Source organism: Narcine bancroftii, chromosome 5 (genome assembly GCF_036971445.1).
Source record: "Narcine bancroftii isolate sNarBan1 chromosome 5, sNarBan1.hap1, whole genome shotgun sequence".
Taxonomy (NCBI): Eukaryota; Metazoa; Chordata; class Chondrichthyes; order Torpediniformes; family Narcinidae; genus Narcine; species Narcine bancroftii.
Genome location: NC_091473.1, coordinates 65,617,801 through 65,638,206, shown reverse-complemented (window position 1 = coordinate 65,638,206; position 20,406 = coordinate 65,617,801). Strand labels below are relative to the sequence as shown.

Here is a 20,406-nt window from a genome sequence, read left to right as displayed (position 1 = left end):
CAATGGGAGTACTTTGAGAAGAGTAGGATTTCTTGTTGCCGGCAGTGACCTCTCAATGTTGTCATGAAGCAGATTATCTGCTGCCATGTCATGGAAATTGGTGGAAATTGGTGTCATGACTTTACGGAAGTACAGGTACACACTCCTTTATCCGGAACCGTTGGGGACAGTGTGTTCTGAATTTTGGATTTTTCCAGATTTCGGAAAGCCAGATTTAAACCCGCCCGACTTGCGCTGCCAGTCTCTTCCCCCTCACCTGTCCGACTCACACTGCCGGTCTCTCCCCCCTCATCCGTCCGACTCGCACGGCCGGTCTCTCCCCTTCGCCCGCCTTACTTGCCCTGCCATCTCTCTCCCCACCTGCCAAATTTTGGAGCTTTCCGGATTTTAGATGTCAGAATAAAGGATTAAAGTACCTGTATTACTCAAGATGTCTCAAAGGGCTTCACTTCTATACTTCATAAGACCTGAATAAGGGATGTTCCCACCCCCATATCCATCATGAAATGGATTTCCTTAACTATAAAATACCACGCGAGAGAGTGTACAAGTGAGAACCTAAGAGAGAGAGAGCACCAACTGGGACAATGATCTGAACAGACCTCTCAATGTAAAACAAAACTAACACTATGTTGTTAAATTCTCTATCATGAACCTATTCCATTCAATGGAAGATCAAACATGCAAAACACATAGAGCATGCATCAAGCATTGTTTGAGGCATTACAAATGTACTAATTTCACATTCAATTCAAGAGCACACATGCAAGCACAAACAGAAAAGGTAAGATTCACCATATCCAAATGGAAGACAAGAACTTTATTTTTGACGTTGCCAGTATTTACTCTCAGGCATTGAATAGTTACTACATGGGAAAGAGTCAGCCCTTGTACTTATCCATATTGGCAACTGTACCCATTGCAAGCTGCTGAATTATCCATACACCTGCTCGAAATTCAATGAATCAAGCAGGAACACACTTCTAAGAGGCCACACTCAGACAAGTCGGTTTCAACCAGCAAGCCAAACACCACAGGCAGGCCAAACTCTGCCCATGTCCCATACCCACAAAGGATAAGCAGAGAACTATCTGGTGGCATTCAGACTCCCTCAGGGGACTTCTGCCCAGTTGGTTTCACATTCACTCTGGTAACTGCAAAAATGAAAATGGAAAATATTCAAGGCAAAAATTATCTGGGCTCTGAGAATTTCCTTTCTGCTTCCATTGACCCTTCCCTCTAATTTTTACACACGTTTTCACTGGCAAAAAGAACATATAAGAGCATAAATATTTTGCAAGTTGAATGAAGCAACTCTGAGAAAGAAGGCAGTACAATTGGAACAGACCTGTTGACATCATCTACACATCTTCCATGAATACAAGGACTGCTCTTGCACTCGTCCACTTCCGATATACAGTGGGGATCATGATATCCTTCGGGGCAGCGACATACAAAGTGGTTGATTTTATCGACACACGTGCCACCGTTGTGACATGGGTTGGAGGCACACTCATCAATGTCAACATTGCACATGAGTCCTAAGAACAAAAACAAAAATATTGAAGTGTGAAGGCAGACATGCCCAACTTGTGATTTTTTTTTTGGTTTCAGGTCTATCTCCCTCACTCCAGTGAAGCTCTCTATCAATTTTCCCACACCCCTACCATCACCAACACTTCATTCTAACCGGCTGCTTATTCCCTCCAGAACCAAGCACGGGATAACTTTTAACTTGGGCCCAGTCTGTCAGATAAGGCAGGGAGAGAAAAGGAACTATAGATTGCTTAGAAGGAGCTCATTCTAAATGAAACATTTCACAGCACATCGAAGTATGAGCCTGTTAGCTGACAGCAAGCATTTTCAATAAAGAAAACAAACTGGTGATGGATTTGATTGTTCCAATAAAACAAGAAAGCGAGCACATCTTGATCACAAGGCTGCCTCCAGCCGAAAGGGAGGAGCCATGAATGTTTTTTTTTGTAAGTTAGATGGACAGGACTTCAGCACTTGTCAAAGCACAATGTCTCGGCACCTGCTGGCTCCACCCAGGCTTCAAAACTGTCAGAGTGGATTCCTGTGAGCTCTGCGGATGAAATTGCAAACCCATTCCTTCTAAATGGGTTTATGATTTCACTGCACAGAAGAACTCTCCATTCCAGCCCCACCCTCCTTATCTCTTTAAACAGAGAGCCCATTGATTTCTGCCCAGGTATCTGTCACCAACAAAGAACAATAAAAAAAACACCATAATAATTAGAATATGACATCATGATTTGTGAGATAATTGCCTGAAGTGGATGCACATCCTTCTAAATTTACTAAGCAGAGAACATGCAGTGGAAAAAATTATTTTTAATTGAAGGATCCATAATAATAAATTTCAATAACGTGGTTTCCAGTCACAAAGCATTGAGCGAGCAGGGCGAGTTGGTTTGCATTCTGTGGGTGGAAATGAGCTGGGCTCAACAAGAAATATCCATCATTCTGTCTAGCGTTAGGGCCTGGGAAACAATTTAAAAAAACCTCAACCATGTAGCAACAATTGAACGTGGGATTCATCCCAACGTCCACGGAAGGATCAAAGAAGGAGAGATTACACAGGAATATTAAGTTCAAAAGAGGTAAACAGGTAAGGAATGAGGTCACTTAAACCTGGTTCTTTTCAATCTTCCTCACAACCTTTAAACTGCAAACTTTCTTTGTTGAATTAGGATCGAGTGCTCCACATGACACAGTGACGTAGCCGGTGGAGCTTCCGCCTCACAGAGCCAACAAAATGGGTTCAAATCTAACCTCCAGAGTGGTCAGTGTGGAGTTTGCATGTTCTCCCTGTGACCATGTAGGTTCTCTCCCCTCCCCTGCCCCTGAGTTTCCTCTCATAGCCCAAAGATGGGCTGATAAGTTAACTGGCTAATGTAAATTACTCACCCCTGCCCTGTTAAATGGCAAAAGAATCAGAGCAGGGAAGTTTCATGGGCAAGTATGAGATACTGTTGCAAGGATACAGGAACATCAGGAGGGGTAATGGGACCAATGGAATAGCTCTTTTCTGTGACTAAAGTATAGAAAGGAAATATACTGCACATTTTTGTTTAAGCTTAATGTTCAAATTTTACTCTGTTGAAATATCTCAGCACTGAAGATCACATGTACCAAAGTTCATTCTCAATCTCAAGGTTCGTGGGAGTAGATTTAGGACAGAGATGAAAAGGAAATGCTTGTCCCAGAGAGCAATGAATTTGTGGAATTCTCTGCCCAAGGAAGCAGTTGAGGCTGCCCATGTAAACACAATTAGAAAGATTTTTGAAGAATAGAGAATTAATGTTCTGGGAACAGGTGGAACTGAGTCCATGGCCAAATTAGCCATGAATGGTGAAGTAGGTTCTACAGGCCAAATATTTACTCTTAAGTTCTTCCCTCTCCTCCTGGCTCAATAGTAACATTCTCACCTCTAGTCCATCCAATGCTAGGGAGCTCCGCATTTTGGTGGTGTGACATTTCGAGCAAGATATTGCACTGAAGCCCCAAATGGAGCTGACTCAATTTCAAAACATCTGTTGTCAACACACATAACTGATTGCTTCATAAGACTGGTTGTGTAACAATGTTGGCATGAAGGGAATGAAATGTTGATTTTCCCATTTGCGAACTCATTAAAAAGTCACCCTTTAAAAAATAAGTTCTGCATGTGTCCATGTACTGAACCCATAAACTTGAGTGCCCAAAGGGGCTTGTGACAAATGGAATGAATGATATGGCTTCAACCCTACAGCAAAAAAACAAGGAATTAAAACTGTACTCTGAACATTTCATAAGAACATCAGAAATTGGAGCATGTGTCCACCATCTGGCCCATCGAGCTTGCTCCATTGTTATATGAGATCGTGACTGATCTAGTCGTGGACTCAGCTCCACCTACCCACCTGTTTCCCTATAACCCTCAATTCCCCAACTATTCAAAATCTATCTATCTGTGTCTTTAATACATGAAATGAGACAGCCTCCACTGCTTCATGGGCAGAGAATTGCACAGATTCATTACTATCTGGGTGAAGCAGTTTCTCCTCATCTGTTTTAATTGAGGCCATGTCTCCATGTACTTGTAGTGTGTTCAACGGTGAAGCAAGGTCCATCTGCCCTCTCAGGAACCTGCGGACTATCACAGAGAACAAGGAGAATTCCCCCTAATGTTTCAGCCTTCTATTCTCATGCTACCTAAGTCACAAGAACAAGATTACTTAATGCTTGTAGTTAATCCCTTTATCCATTAAAGGATCCATTCCAATCATCGACAAACAATTTTTCTTAAATTAAGGAAAATACCATCAATCTGCAGTAGACTGAGCACAAATTAGAATTCAGGGCCTTGGAACATCAGGAGCATCTAGTCCTACCTGTATATCCAGGACTGCAGACACAATCGTACCGATTGATACCATCTTGACAGCTTCCATAGTCACATGGGTTGCTGGCACAGTCATCGTAGTTGATCTCACAATTAACCCCTGCAGGATTGTTCAAACAAAACATTCAATTCATGTTTGTTCAATGCAAATGCAGCAGAATAATAAAAATCAAATTGCACAAGCCAGTGTGATCACTTTCAGCTCACAAAGCCTCTCCTGGGAGCCTGAGGAGACCTTCCAAAGGCCTCACATATGATATAGGTCCTGAGGTAATCCAAGTAAAGATCATTCTATCCAAAATCGAAACAAAGAGTTTGCACACAGTTCAAATTAGCTGCAATGTTTTTTGGCTTTGGGAAGTTCCTAATGCAGTGCTTGATTAAAAGTCTGGAGTCCAAGCAGTCTGGTGGAAGCAAAAGTCGACATGTGTGGAGCAGGCAGAAGAACAAGTAGCTGCAAAACCCCTACACCTCTGGTGCATCGATTAGACAATACTCCGGCCCACACCACATCCAGATTTCAGCACAGAAAGAGAAGAAACAAAAGTGAATATGCCTGAAATTGGTTGACTGAATCTGACTTTGGCAGGAATGCAAAGAGGAAAGCTGAAACTCATTGTCACCATTTTATTTGAATTAATTACTTCTTTGCTTGTCATGTGACAAAGGATTCTGCAGCGAGTCCTCCATCTGAATGACATTAAGATCACATTTATTATCTATCTGTGAATAGGAATATATTTATCATCTCATTTTGGACTGGGGTAATTAAACATATACTACTGAAATTGATTTTTTTTTTACAGAAGTAAATAAGAATTTTTGTGCACTTGTGCATTGTACTTATGTGTGAGTTTATTATGTGCATGACAATAAACTCATTATCATGGCTAATAGTTTCCCTCTGCTCCATTCTCTGGCACTATCCCACATGCATTTGGAAAGGAATGTTCAAGTTCGGGAGAGTCAGATGGCTTTGTGTGGGCCAAGTCACCTGAGACACACTGAAATTTTTTGAGGTGGTGTGATGAAGATAGAGCAGTGGATGTTATCCACATAAACTTCAGTATGCTGATCCAGAAGGTATAGCCACACAGGATCTACGGTGAATTAATTGCTTGGATTTGGCTTGCCCATAGAAGGCAGAGGGTTGTGGTGGAAGGGTGGTACTCTAGCTTCTGGTCAGTGAGCAGGAGTGTTCCATAGGGATCAAAATTGGGACCCTTGTTGTTTGTGATACTTGGATGAAAATGTAGGTAGGTTATCAATTTTTCAGCTATCACAAAGATTGGTGGACTTATGGTTAGTATGATGGGTTATCAAATACAACAGATCAGTTACAGATACGGGTATAGAAATTAGTTTAATCTAGAGAAGTATGAGGTCAATTGGGAAGTTAATTGTAAGGGGAAAGTATACAGTTAATAACAGGACCCTTAAATGCAGAGGATTTGGGAGTTCAGGTCAAAGCTTCTTGGTAGAGGCCACACAAGTAGATTATGTAGTAAAGAAGGTGAATGGCATGCATTCCTTCATTGGCTAGGACACTGAATTTGAGAACAGGAAAATCACATTGCAACTATATAAAGCCTCCATCAGCTGACCTTTAATCTATTGTGGACTATTATTGTGGAGACTTTGGAAAGGTTACAGCAAAGGATGTTGCCTGGATTAGAGGGTATGAGTGATGGGGAGAGGATGGACAAACTTGGATTTTCTCTGGAGCTTTGGAGGTTGAGAGGAGACCTGACAGAAGTTTATAAAACTATCAGATGCATTGATAGGATAGACAGTCAGAATCTTTCTCCCAGTGTAAAAATGCCACACACGAGAGGATATGACTTTAAGGTGAAAGGGACAAAATTTAAAGAAATTGTGTCAGTCAAGACTTTTCTCACAGAGATTGTGGGTGCCTGGAATGCGATGTCAGAGGTACTCGTGGAAGCAGATATAAAAGTAGTGCTTAAGAGGCTTCCAGAGAGTCATATGAATATTCAGGGTATGGCAGGAAATAGATCATGAGCAAGCTGCATGGTCTAAGTTTAATTTAGGGATCGTTTCAGCACACATATTGTGGACCAAAGGGCATGTTTTTGTGCTGTGCCATTCCAGGTTAAAACATAGAATGTTATAGTACAGGCCCTTCAGGCCATGATGTTGGGCCGATTTATGGAAACCTACTGTAAAACCATCTAACCCTTCCTTACCTCACACCCATAACCCTCTATTTTTCTTACATACATGTACCTCAACTCTAACAGTCTTTTGAATGTCCTTATTCCACCACCAATCTCAGCAATGCGTTCCAGACACCTACCACTCTCTGAGTAAAAATGGTACCTCTTTGACATCTCCCCTCAACTTTCCTCCTCTCACCTTCAACAGATGTCCTCTGGTAGTTGCAATTGTCACCCCAGGAAAAAGGTGTTGGCTGTCCACCCTATCTATGTCCCTCAGAAGTTTATTGAGTCAATGCTCCCAAGAGAAAAGCCTCTGTTAACCTTGCTTCATGTGATATGTTCTCCAATCAAGATAACATCCTTGTTAATCTCCTCTGCACCTTCTCCAAAGAATCTACATCCTAATATCCCCATATGTATCCACATATCTGTTGTCCAGATAGCCATCAATCTCTGCTTCTCATGAACGCAACAAGTTCACTGCTAAAACCCAGCAGGGTATAGATTTGCAAAACATCAATATCTTCAGTGAAGATTTTCTCAACTCAATCCTAAATGGCCAATCCATTTTTCTGAACCTATCCCACAGATCTAATAGTCCTCAATGTGACAGATTATGTCATATTTAATATTGTATATAGATATGTTTTTGAAGGAGATAGATTGTGGGAGTAGTGTAGGTCACAAACAAATACAAACACTTTACAAAGGAAATAGATATTGAATTATGTAAAATAAGTGAGGCAAAAGGATTAGTTATGAAAAAGATAGGGATTAGTAAAGAGGGGATTTTAGAATTTCTGGGGTGTAAAAAGGTAGATAAGTCTCCTGGTCCTGATGGGATTTTTCCCAGGACGTTAAGGGAGGTCAGGGAGGAAATAGTGAAGGCTCTGACAGTGATTTTTCAACTGTCACTGGAGGAGAGTGTGATGCCGCGGGATTGACGGATTGCAAACGTGGTTCTGCTGTTTAAAAAGGGCTCAAGGTGTAGGCCAAAGAAAGGGAGTCACGTGATGGAGTAGTGGCTGGTCGAGTGGAACCAGCCCTCTCCAAAGAAAAGAAAAAAAAGTGTGAAAAAACAGAGCTCAATAAACATAAAATACAGGAAGAGAAAGATAAAGTTACAGAGAAGAGACAGAAGATGGCACCCAAAAGAGAAAAAGTAAGAATAACAGAGAAAAGGGAAGAAGAAAAATCACTGGAGAAGAAAGAAGAAGGCCTTACCTGCACGTCGGAACAGAGAGCCACCATGGAGAGGAGTGGCTGATCTCCGATGTTGGTGAGTCCCCAGAGGAGCAGTGTCCTCCTGACCGGCGGACTTCAAAAAATGGCTCTGAGCCAAAAAGAGATGCACAGTGTGTAAGTAAAAGAAAAGGTCAATGCCGGCGGGAGGGGGACTCAGCTGGGGAGCAGCCATCTGAGAGACGCCCAGTATCGGGGCGTTCAGCTGGAGGAAGTAAGCAAGAAAGAAGAAAAGAAGAGTGGTGAGAAAGAGAATGAAGGGCTGGAAGAGGGTGAGCGGCCATGGGGCGACCGGCAGGGGGACGACCTGCGGCAGGTGGCCCAGCAGCGGGTCGGCCTGCAGCAGGGGGCCCAACAGCAGGAGACACAGCAGTTGGAGGCCCAGCAAGGATATAAAACAGCTCACCAGAGAAGGATAAAGATACACAGATAAAGGGAAGAGAAGAAGATGACACAGACATAGATACAGACACAGAAGAAGAGGAGGAAGAAGACCAAGAATTTCAAAGGAAAGAAGAAGGTAAAATAGAAGGACAAAATTTAAATAAAGCCTTTTTTGAAGACCAAATGAGGTCATTAAAAGAATGGCTATCATTAGAATTTAGTTCAATCAAAAGAAAAATGAAAAGAGCTGAAGACAGAATGCAAAGCTTAGAGTTGGTCATGACTGAAATAGGGAAAAGAGTAGAAAATGTGGAGGAACGAGAAGCTATGTAGAAATGGAGATAAATGATTTAAGAGGGAAGTTGGAAGAGAGCAAAAAAAAATTAAAGAGACACAAGATTTATTGTCACAAAAAATTGACGTATTGGAAAACTACAGCAGCCGAAACAACATAAAAATAGTGGGCCTGAAAGAAGCAAAGAAGGGTCAGATATGAAGGAATTTATAAAAAGATGGATCCTGAAGGTGCTAGGAACGACAGATTCACATGAAGAAATAGAAATCGAAAGGACTCATAGAGCATTAGAACCGAAACCACCACCACATCAAAAACCAAGATCCATATTGGTAAAACTTTAAGATATATGACAAGAGAAAACATACTGGAGCAAGCAAGAAAGAAGGTTAGATAGGACAATAAGCTGTTGGAATATAAGGGACAAAAAATATTTTTTTTACCCAGACATAAGCTTCAAACTTTTAAAGAAGAGGAAGGAATTGAACACGGCAAAAACAATCTTAAGACATCCAGCAGGACTCAAAGTATTTATTCCTGGGGAACGGAATAGACTGTTCTCGGACCCAAAGAAAGCCCAAGAATTTGCTGAACATTTGCAGGTCAAGAGAAGAGAGGAGGAGGAGTGACAAGAAGGATGACCGGCAAGAAAATAAACAAAAATATGTAGTAAAGATAATGTATATATAAAAATTTAAAGATGGATAAGAGAAGGGGAAGAAGGGGGAAAAAAAGAGAGAGAGCTTTGTTATATGTATAGGAAAATAGTGTTCTCTGGGAGGGGCTGGGGGTGGGAAATGGTCACTGCGAAATCGGTTGACGCTTGCGAGTAAGTTCACAAACCGAATGGAAAGGGGAGTTGTGGTTGCCGTCAAGGGACAAGGGGCTACCCAAGGAGGGGAGATTCATTTGGGGTTAAAGGGTTATTGCTTGTGGGGATTGTTGAGGTATTTCATGTCTTAAGTACATTGTCATATATTGAGATTAAAAAGGAAAACTTAAAAAACAGTAATGGATAAAAAGAGGATGGAGGCGGTGAAGAGGCAGAAAAAAAGTGAAAATAAAGATATAAGATGGCCACGTTGGGACTATATGACTATAAACATTAACGGAATATATAATCAAGTTTAAGTGGTATCCCATTGGGAAAAAAAATCACGTAATTTAAAAGACAAAGTTACAATGTTTGAAAAAACCTGGAAACCATGTATGGAACATAACAGAAAGAACAGGCCTCGGACCACCACCACCTAAAATGATAAGAAGATAAACACGATCAGATTTAATGTGTATAAGTAGATGATACGTCTTTTTTGTTTGTATTCCTTTTGTATAAAGATATTGTTTAATTGGGTTTTATATGTTGAATATTTACTGTTTTTGGAGGTGGGTGGGAAGGGGGAAGGGAGGGATGGGGGAAAAAAAGAGAAAATGTCACTGCGAATATTTAAAGAGATGCATCTGTAAATATATTGGTTGACATGGTTCACAGTGCGATAAATAAAGAATTACAAAAAAAAGGTGTAGGCCAACCAATTATAGGCCAGTAAGTTTGATATCGATGGTGGGGAAACTAATGGAAAGAATTCTTACGGATAATATGTATAAATATCTGGATAGGCAGGGATTGATCAGGGACACCCAACATGGGTTTGTGAGGGGAAAGTCGTGCTTGACGAATCTTGTTGAATTTTTTGAAGAGGTGAGCAGAAAGGTTGATGAAGGTAGAGCATATTTGGATTTTAGTAAGTCTTTTGATAAAGGTTCTGCATGGAAGGTTAGTGAAGAAGGTTCGATCTCTAGGGATTAATATAGAGATAGTCAGATGGGTTCAGAGGTGGCTGGAAGATAGGCACCAGTCATGATGGATAACTGTCTGTCAGGATGGAGGCCGGTGACGAGCGGTGTGCCTCAGGGATTGGTGTTGGATCCTTTGTTGTTCGTTATTTATATTAATGATTTGGATGACGGGGTGGTAAATCGGATGAGTAAATATGCGGACGATACAAAAATAGGGGGAATTGTGGATAGTGAAGACGGTTTTCAAGGACTACAGAAGGATTTGGACTGTTTGGAACGGTGGGCTGAAAGGTGGCAGATGGAGTTTAATGTGTGAGGTGCTTCATTTGGGAAAAATAACCAAAATAGGATGTATGGGGATGGCATTGACGAATGCTGAGGAACAGAAGGATCTTGGAATAATGGTTCAGCATTCCTTAAAGGTAGATTCCCATTTTGATTGGATGGTGAAGAAGGCTTTTGGTATGCTGGCCTTTATAAATCATACCATAGAATATAGGAGCTGGGAGGTGATGTTGAGACTTTAAGGCTTTGGTGAGGCCAAGTTTGGAGTATTATGTGCAGTTCTGGTCTCCAAATTATAGGAAGGATATAAATAAGGTAGAGAGGGTGCAAAGAAGGTTTACAAAAATCCTGCCTGGATTGCAATATCTTGAATACGGAGAAAGATTGAGTAGACTGGGATTTTATTCGTTGGAGCGTAGAAGGTTAAGAGGGGATTTGATAGAGGTATTTAAAATTATGAAGGGAATAGATAGAGTAGATGTGAATAGGCTCTTTATCCTGAGGGTAGGGGAGATTGGCACAAGGGGTCATAAGTTAAGGGTTGGGGGGCAAAACTTTAGGAGTAATAGATTAGGATGCTTCTTCACTCAGAGAGTGGTGGCTGAGTGGAATGATCTTCAAGAAGAAGTAGTTGTGGCAAGGTCAATTCTGTCATTTAAGAGGAGGCTAGATGAGTACATGAATGAGGGTTATGGGCATAGGAGTGGGTAGGCGGAACTATTGGAGTTTCATGTAAATCGGTATGGACTAGAAGGGCCGATGTGGCCTGTTTCCTTACTGTAAATTGTTATATAGTTATACAGATCTCATTTAAGTTGCCAGAGCTTTGCTCAACCCAGACAGTCCAGGCTCCAAGTGCATTTGCAAAAACTTTGAAGAATGCCTATAGAGAGTGGGTGTTAATTAGATATGCTGTGGAGTAATGGATTATTGTTTTGAAAGCACCAGATGAACGGACTCAGAAGATTGGGTCTGGTGCTGCAATCTGTCTGAATGCAGTTTGCTGTTCTAAGAAGGTCATGTGGTTTACACAAGAGGAAAAGGCTGGCTAGAGTGTTTCACCTGAAATAAGGGAAACAAAACAGAACTCTGTGGTGACCTGCAGAAGAGGTTATCATTTGGAAAACCCTGATGGGGCAAGTTTCCTTGGCAAGACACTGAAGTAACTAATGAAAGTAAATCAGTTTGTGTGTGTCCAACGAGCAACAAATCTCTCTCTGAAAACCATCAAGAACCTTCCTGAGCTGTAACCATTTATCCGTTTCCACCAAAGCCTGGTGAAAATTCATAAATGTTAAATTCTGTGCACAGTATAAGAATTGCCTGATACCAGTGAACTTGGAGGAGTGAAAAGTGAGATTGGTCTGTGAATCAAAGAACTTTTCTGAACTTATATACACATTACATACACATGTGGTTAGAATTAGAAGGGTTTAAGTTAGGTTAAGTTAATAGTAAAAAGTTAAATTTTGATCCTGTTTTTATGTTTAAAGAAAATTAAAAACTACGTTTGTTTAAGTAACCACTTGTCTTAGTGAATTTCTATTGCTGCTGGGTTTTGGGATCCTCTGGGCTTGTAACATCAACCAGAAGATGCATGTTCCAGCTCCCCTGTCAAGCTTTTTAAAGATTATTGTAAGCTTCAAAACAATCTAAATCTACTCGATCTTTCTCCATTGAACAAAACTGTCATTCCTGCAACCAGTCTAGTGAAAGTTCTTAGCACTCCCTAGTACATTATAGCTCAGAACATAGGCCCTTGGCCTTTCTAGTCCTTGCCAAACTATTATGCAATCTAGTCCCACTGACCTACACCCAGTTCACAGTCCTCCCTACATGTCCCATCCATGTACCTGCCAAAATTTTTTATTAAATGCTAAAATTAAGCCCACATTCACCACTTCAGCTGGCATCTCTTTCCACACTCTCACTGCTCTCTGTGGGCAGAAATTCCACCTAATGTTTCCCATAAACTTTTCCCTTTCACTCTTAACCATCATTCTCTGGTTTGTATCTCACCTACCCTCAGTAAAAATAAAAGCCTATTTATATTTACTCTGTCTATCCCCCTCATAATTTTAAATACCTTTATCAAATCTCTCCTCATTCTACACTTCAGGGAATAAAGTCCTAACCTGTTTAACCTTTTTTATGTAACTCAGTTCCTGAAGTCCCGGTCACATCCTAGTAAATCCTCTCCACAATCTTTCAATCTTATTGATATCTTCCATACAATTAGGTGACCAAAACTGAACATAATACTCCAAACTTGGTCTCAAAATACAACTTTATCATAACACCCTATACTCAATACTTTGATTTATGAAGGCCAATATGCAAAAAGCTCCCTTTACAATCTTATCCACCTGATTCATCAATTTCAGGGAATTATGCATCTGTATTCTCAAATCCCTATAATCTACCTCACTCTTCAGTGCCGTACCCTTTACTGTGTATGTCTTACCTTGGTTTGTCCTTCCAAAATGCAACACCTCACACTTGTTTGCATTAAATTTCATCTGCCATTTTTCAGACCATTTTTCTAGCTGGTCCAGATCCTCTGCAAGCTTTGAAAACCTTCTTCGCTGTCCACAACACCTCCAATCTTTGCTTTTTGATCTGCTGATCCAATTTACCACATTGATATAGATGATGAACAACAATGGTCCCAGCACTGATCCCTGAAGCACATCACCAGTCACAGGCCTCCTGTTTGAGAAGCAATTATCCACTAGCACTCTCTGGCTTCTCCTGTAGCCAATGTTGAATCTAGTTTACTACCTCACTATAATACTAAGCGCCTGAACCTTCCTGACGAACCTCTCATGTGGAGCCTTGTTGAAGACCTTTACTAAAGTCTATGTTGACAACATCCACAGCCTTTCCTTCATCAATTTCCTTGTATCCTCCTTGAAAAACTCTATAAGATTGGTTAAACACGACCTATAATGCACAAAGCCATGTTGACTATCCCTAATCAGACACTGGCTATCCAAACAATTCTATATACGATCTCTTCGAACACCTTCCAATAACTTATCTACTTCTGATGTCAGGCTCATTGGCCTATAATTTCCAGGGTTACTTTTGGATCTTTTTTTAAAAACAACAGAACATGAGTTACCCTCCAATCTTCCGGCACCTCACCTTGGGTGAAGGACATTTTAAATATTTCTGCCAGAGCCCTTGGAATTTTTACCCTCACCTCCTCAAGGTCCAAAGGAATATCTTGTTAGGCTCTGGAGATTTATCCACCCGTATTTGATTTAAGACACTAGCACCTCCTCCTACAAGATAAATGTGTACAAGATATCCTTACTTCCCCACACTTTGCCAGTTTCCTGAGTACATAGTGATGCAAAAAAAAAACATTTAAGATCTCCCTCATCTCTTCTGGCTGCATATATAGCCAACCACTGATCTTCAAGAGAATCAATTTTGTCCCTTACTATCCTTTTTCACTTAATATACCTGTGGAAACCATTAGAACTTCCCTTCATATTGTCCCTTTCTGACAGTACACATTTTCGTCTTTATGGAAGACGATGCACAGTCAATAGATGTGGCCTCATCAGGACCCTTTATAACTGGAATAAGACCTCCTTAACCTTGCATTCAAATCCAATCTCAAGCTTCATTTTGAAAGTTTGATTGAAACATTTCATGTGGCAGAATTTTCCAATGAGTATTGAATGAGTGTTTTATTTTCAATAGGAGCCCTATAATTATTTATGACACCCTTCAATTTAGGAGCTGACACATCCACAAAAAGATGGAAACAGCTCCCGAGCAATGTGTGATGTAACTGTTCCACCGTAGAGCAGTGAATTAGAGTGTTATTGGCAGGGTGCATCAACAATCAGCAAAAAATTGCTATCCTTCATGGTGATTTTACTGGCCTTGGTCAGGCTGGCTCTTACTCACCTGAGGTGCCAACTGGGCATCGACACTTGTAATCGTTCACACGGTCTTGACAAGTGCCTCCGTTCTGGCAGGGTCGACTCTGGCACTCGTCGATCTGTTCACTGCAGATCGGGCCCTTGTACCCCAGTGCGCAGATACACGTGTACCCAGCAATCCCATCCTCACACGTCCCATAGTGGCAGGGGTCCGGATAACAATCGTTCTCGTTGATCTCGCACGTGGTCCCCGTGAAGCCTTTGGGTGCGAGGCAGAAAAGAGTGGAATTAATAGCAATACGTCACAGATTGTGTAGCTTTCTCACAATTTGTCTTTAATACAAAGAAAGGTTTCCAAAATATACCAATAACTTGCTTTAAGACACCATCTGAATGTTTACAGAGCTGGAGAGGACAATGACACCCAAATTAGCAACAATTCACTGTGCACACTAGTGCTCAAGGCACATTTCCCTCCCTGTCTGCCATATATGCTGCAAGATTTAGCAAGGGCATGGCAGTGTTGTTGCATTGCTTTACCTTGGGAACTGAAAGTATTTCTCCAGCCCTGCCCTGCCTTTGAGTGAGGTCAGCTGTACCCTTGTAGAATTGCGAGCTGAAAACTAGTCTGGCATTGCAATAGTTAAACACCAGTGTGGGAAAGTTATTTTAATTCAGATGTGTCCCAAGGACAAGTAATCTAATGCTGAAATGTGCTGCAGGGTAACATTAATTATCAATTGCCTGAGAACACAAGTGTTATGGGGAAGGAATCTATGTCTGTAGCAGAACAGAAATTCCAGTTCAGACCCACCCTGCAAGTTCGACAGACAATTCAGGGGATGTCTATTCGCAGAATTTTCAAACATTGAACATGAAACAGTTGATGAGCCCACTATTTATTTCAGTACTTTGCCATCACTGCAGGCAATGACAAAATGGGATGTCACAGTTGGAAGTCAGAGAGGGTGGGGGGAAACTTGGCAAATTGACTGGTGAAACATTGCAGGAGCGGAAGATTTCAACCGCATCAGAAAACATCTAGTTTCAGTTCCATTTATTTAGAAGTGAGCTTGCTTTACCTTCGCTGCACTCGCACTCAAAGGCATTTGGCCGATCAATGCACTTGGCTCCATGTTGGCAGGGTGTGCTGGCACATTCATCTATGTCCATCTGGCATGTACTCCCAGAGAAACCTGTAGCAAGCACACACAGAAGGAAAGAAAGCGCAGCTCATCTTCAAAAAGCCTTGAAGGGAATGATCGTACAGTCACACAGAGACCTGGAATAAAGGGCTGAAACACATTCACATTGGGGGAAAAAAAAACATTTTAAAATAAATAAGTCTGGAATTTAAAAAAATGCTGATGTAACTAATAAATTTGGAAATAAATCAATTCTTGCAAAAACTTATCTGGTTTATTTCAGTCCTTCTGTGAAGGGAAAACTACATGTGGGGCTAATTCTCCACCCTTTGATATAGTCAAGAATCAATTGTACCTGATTTCTGTGATCAAGTTTAATCTAACAAAAATCAGATGAACTATCTGGCATTATACAGTTAGAGCTCCTCCTCAGAAACTTCTTGCACAATTGAGAAGCTCTCTCTATCTTACTTATCAAACCCTTTCTTCATTTATTGCATCTTTTCATTGGAAGAACCTGCAACTAAGGTCCATTCTTCATGGGAAATAGATCCTTGTTCCTTCATTGTTGCTCGATCGATGTCCTTGAATCCCATATGCTAACTTTACTCCCCTCACTGTCCAACCTTTAAACTAACAGTGCCTTGAGTGGTGTCAGATAATAACCCTTCCAATAACATGAACATTCACGTGAAAAGTTTCACTAAATTATGAAAAGGTTTGGTGAAGCAGATGGAGAGATGATTATTCCATTTGTGGCAGGAGTCCCAAGGAAATATTTGATTGTCACTCTTCAGTCCAATGCGGGATTGAGGGGAAAGCCTCTTTGGAATGTGGAATTCGCCATCTCATGGAGTAGAGGCAAACAACATAGCAGCAAAATAATCTTGGAAGGAGGAAGGGTGAGGTGGAACAGAAACTAGCCTGGTCTGAAAGTCTCAGCTGTGTGATGCATGTTCAATACAATTTTCTTTATCCTGCTCCAGAGATGGGACAGTTGATTGAAGCTGACATCTGAAATGTACCATTTAATTTGTATTTATTGCACCACTTTACACATTTAGAGAGGGCCTTTGGAAAACAAAATACTGTGCATATGTAGACTCCACAGCATCTCCAAGGATTCATGTTTAGGCAAGTGGCCACATCTTGAGTAGGTTTAAAATGCAATTACCAGCCCATGCTGAGTCAAAATCCACAAACAAGTCAATTGTCCCGAGACCAAGGATGATAAATTTCCTTCAATGAACCTCCACAGGCACCATTCCCCAGCTCTCATTGGCCCTGCTGCAACTGAGTGAAGACAGTGTTACAACTCACCCATCAAATATGGGTGGGGTCTGGCTCCTGTGACACTGTCGACCCCACTGACAAAGCTGTGCAGTTGAAATGGAGCCTAGCCATAATGCAAGCCCACCAGGCAAAGACTATGTCTAACAAATTGAGACAAGAGAAGCATCCATTTCCAAATCAGTCACGATCTTATTCAACAGCAAAACAACTTTGAAGGACTGAATGGTCTTAATTGTTTGACCATAGTCTGGATTTGACCTCAACAGAACATAGAACATTACAACACAATACAAGCCCTTCAGCTCATGATGTACTGGCCTACATAAACCTGCTCCACAACAATCTCATCCTTCCCTACCTCACACCCATTACCCTTTATTTTTCTTGCATCCATGTGCCTATCTAAGAGTCTGTTTATTGTCCCAGCCTCCACCACTACCCTGGCAATACATTCCAGTCACCCACCACTCTCTGTATAAAAAATAACTTACCTCTGGTGTCTCCCCTAAATTTTCCTCCACTCAACTTAAACAAATGTCCTCTGGTATTTGGTACTGTTTCCCCGGGAAAAAGGTGCTGGCAGTCCACTAAAAATGAAATGAGAAGGCCCTACGAATAGAACGCAAGGCTTGGCAGTTGAGTAGGGGGTGGAAATATTTTGAGCATTAATGTTTTGCCCAGTCAACAGCCAACAACCTTTTTCCAAAAGCCATGGGTTAATTTGTCATTTCTCCCTGTCGGTTCATCTGGGAGGGAGCTTCATCAGGAGCAAGCCAAACTCAAGGGAGGAGATTGTTGTGTGTGGCGAAACACTTGCTCTCAGCTCAAGGATGTAGCAGAACCAACAAAATGTGGAGGCAAGATCATTTCACAAGGGAAAGCTAAAATGCCAGTCACTAGTATTGAGAGTGCAAAAGTAATTTTAAAAAAAGGGGGAAATCTAGCACTGAACTATTCATTTGGTTTAGGGTCGTTTAATGAGCAGGTTGAATATGTATTAAAATCTTATTTTAAATTCTGATGCGATGTCCATGAAACAAGAAAGTCTGCAGATGCTGTGATTTTATTAAATACATAAACGTGTTGGAGTTTCTCCAGTACTTTTCTGTATTTACTTATGTGACATCTATTCAAGCTATCCGACAGCTGCAGTTCTGAATCACCTGTTAAACTGATTAACAGTTTTTCTGGAAATGATGGATCAATCCAATTTTCACTGAGAGCCTAAGCTAATTCCTGGATCCAAAATAATTTAATATAGAAATACAGCACAGTACCAGCCTCTTCAGCCCCACAAGCCTGTGCTACCCAAATACACCTTCTCATTTAACTTTATCCCTGTCCGTCTTTGGAGGAAACTGAAGCACCCAGAGGAAACCCACTTGGTCATTGGGAGAATGTACAAACTCCCCACAGACAGCAGTGGATTTGTACCTGGGTCGCTGGCACTGTAATAGTGTTGTGCTAACTGTGCCGTGGTAAAAATTATATGGAAAATCTCCAGCATGCCAGCTTCAAATACCACTACAATGTTACTGCATTGAATACAGAGTAAAGACACACCAGCAGGCAACTGGGGTTGGCACAACAATCATCCTCTCTGTCCCTTCCAACGTAAGCGTCAACCATGCACCCAACCACAAGTCCAAGGTGCCCCAGTTTACATTGCCCTTTTACCTTACAACATGAAATTAACAATTTTTTTTGTTTTCTTCAGTGCTGTGGAAGGATTTTGACCATAAACCATTCTTCTCTCATCAGATGCTGCCTGACCTGCTGTGGCTCTCCAGCAATTTTGTTTTGATGTCAGATTTCCAACATCTGCAATCATTTATTTTTCATAAAACTATCCCACAGGAACAAAAACAACTGTGGCTATTTTCTTTTGTCATTGCACCTCACTGTCAAGAAATAAAAAAGCAACAGGAGATGTAATAGCACACTGAAAGAGAAAAAACAACATTCATTTGGAATATAAGCATTTGCTTTGACAATGGGCTTTTAATTTTTGCAATATCAAAATAATATTTCTCAACAAAAGATAATTATGGAAATAAAATTATTAGCAGATGAAGCGACTCATCATTCATCCAGCTAAAGCAAGACTGACTAGAAATATGAAACACTCCAATAAAAGGGAGAGATGGAAAGGGAAGAGGTTGGGAATAGCAGATTTATTTCATGTTCTTCTTGCTCCTTTGCCACTGCGTAATGTCTCATTCATCTCCAAAAGATCAGGAAGTTATATGTTCGGGCAGAAGGTCTGAAGTCCCATACCTCTTGGTTTCTTTCCAATGGCTATCAGACTCTTGCCCCTCCCCTTACTGCACTAATCGTAAAATACGACAACCCACAGAAAGGACTATCCATTCTATTGTAACACCATTTTTTTCTTGCACAATGGTTACTATTAATTTAATTTCTTTAGAGATACAACATGGTAACAGTTCCTTCAGGTCCTAAAGTCCAAATACACCCATGTTTTGGGTTAGAGTTGGATGCTGCCTAACTTGCTCCAGGTTCTCTTCGATTATCTCTTATTTTTCTCTATGAGTTCAAATGCTGCTTCAAAACTTGAGCTCATAATCTGGTCTAGCACACCAGAGCAGTCCTGAGAGAATGCCGGTGACAATTTTGGAGGTATTTATATTTATTTATTTTTTAAATTTTAACAATACAGTACAGTAGCAAGCCATTCTGACCCATGAAATCTGTACTGCCCAATTACATCCTACTAACCCCATATGTTTTTGGAGGAAGGGAAGAAACAAGAGCACCAGGAGAAAACCCACACAAGTCATGGTGGAAGTACATATAATCCCCTTACAGTCAGCAGTGATTCGAATCTAGGTCGCTGGTGCTGTAATAGCATTGTGTGAACTGCTATGCTGGGAATGTATATCTTTGCATTTATGATCTATTTTGATTTAATGTACACAAATGCTGTTGTTTTTCTTACAAAGTACCTTTTTGGCTGCAGCAAGTAAAATTTTCAGTGCATGTGTACATTGTACAATATATATAATAAACTCATTATTAAGTTGTGCATTTTAACACTCCTGATGACAGCTTCAGAGGAATTTTCAGTCTGACTCTAATGCAAGAGGACCCTGCTGTCAGACAAACTGCTGCCAACAGCCGGAGATTATGGACTGAGGTGAATGGCTCCCACGGCATGACATGTGGTTCAAACTCGACATCAGTGATTTTCAACCTTTTTCTTTCCACTCACAAGCCACTTTAAGTAATCCCTATGTCATCGGTGCTCTGTGATTAGTAAGGCATAGGCTTTATCTGCAAACTTGTGGGGGGGAGGGGGTTAATTATGACAGTGGCATGGTTAGTGCAGCAGCTAATGCAACAATGTTACAGTACCAGCAACCAGGGTTCAAATTTAAATTTAAATTTTGTAAGTTATGGGAATTACTTGATTAAAGTGAAACTTTACATAATTAAAGACTATGGGGTTTTTTTT

General features: G+C 40.9%; 1 protein-coding gene across 4 annotated transcripts in view; it reads right to left on the bottom strand.

Annotated features, from left to right (window-relative positions):
- The window catches only part of LOC138763457 (neurogenic locus notch homolog protein 2-like), a 241,228-nt gene that overhangs the window by 78,266 nt on the left and 142,556 nt on the right, over nucleotides 1-20,406 (bottom strand). For all 4 annotated transcript variants that reach the window (XM_069937636.1, XM_069937639.1, XM_069937637.1 and 1 more), the window contains 4 exons: nucleotides 15,576-15,689; nucleotides 14,519-14,752; nucleotides 4,398-4,508; nucleotides 1,349-1,541 (listed from right to left, as the gene is read on the bottom strand). In XM_069937636.1, coding sequence (XP_069793737.1) covers nucleotides 1,349-1,541; nucleotides 4,398-4,508; nucleotides 14,519-14,752; nucleotides 15,576-15,689 — 652 coding nt within the window. The remainder of the gene's footprint in view (nucleotides 1-1,348; nucleotides 1,542-4,397; nucleotides 4,509-14,518; nucleotides 14,753-15,575; nucleotides 15,690-20,406) is intronic.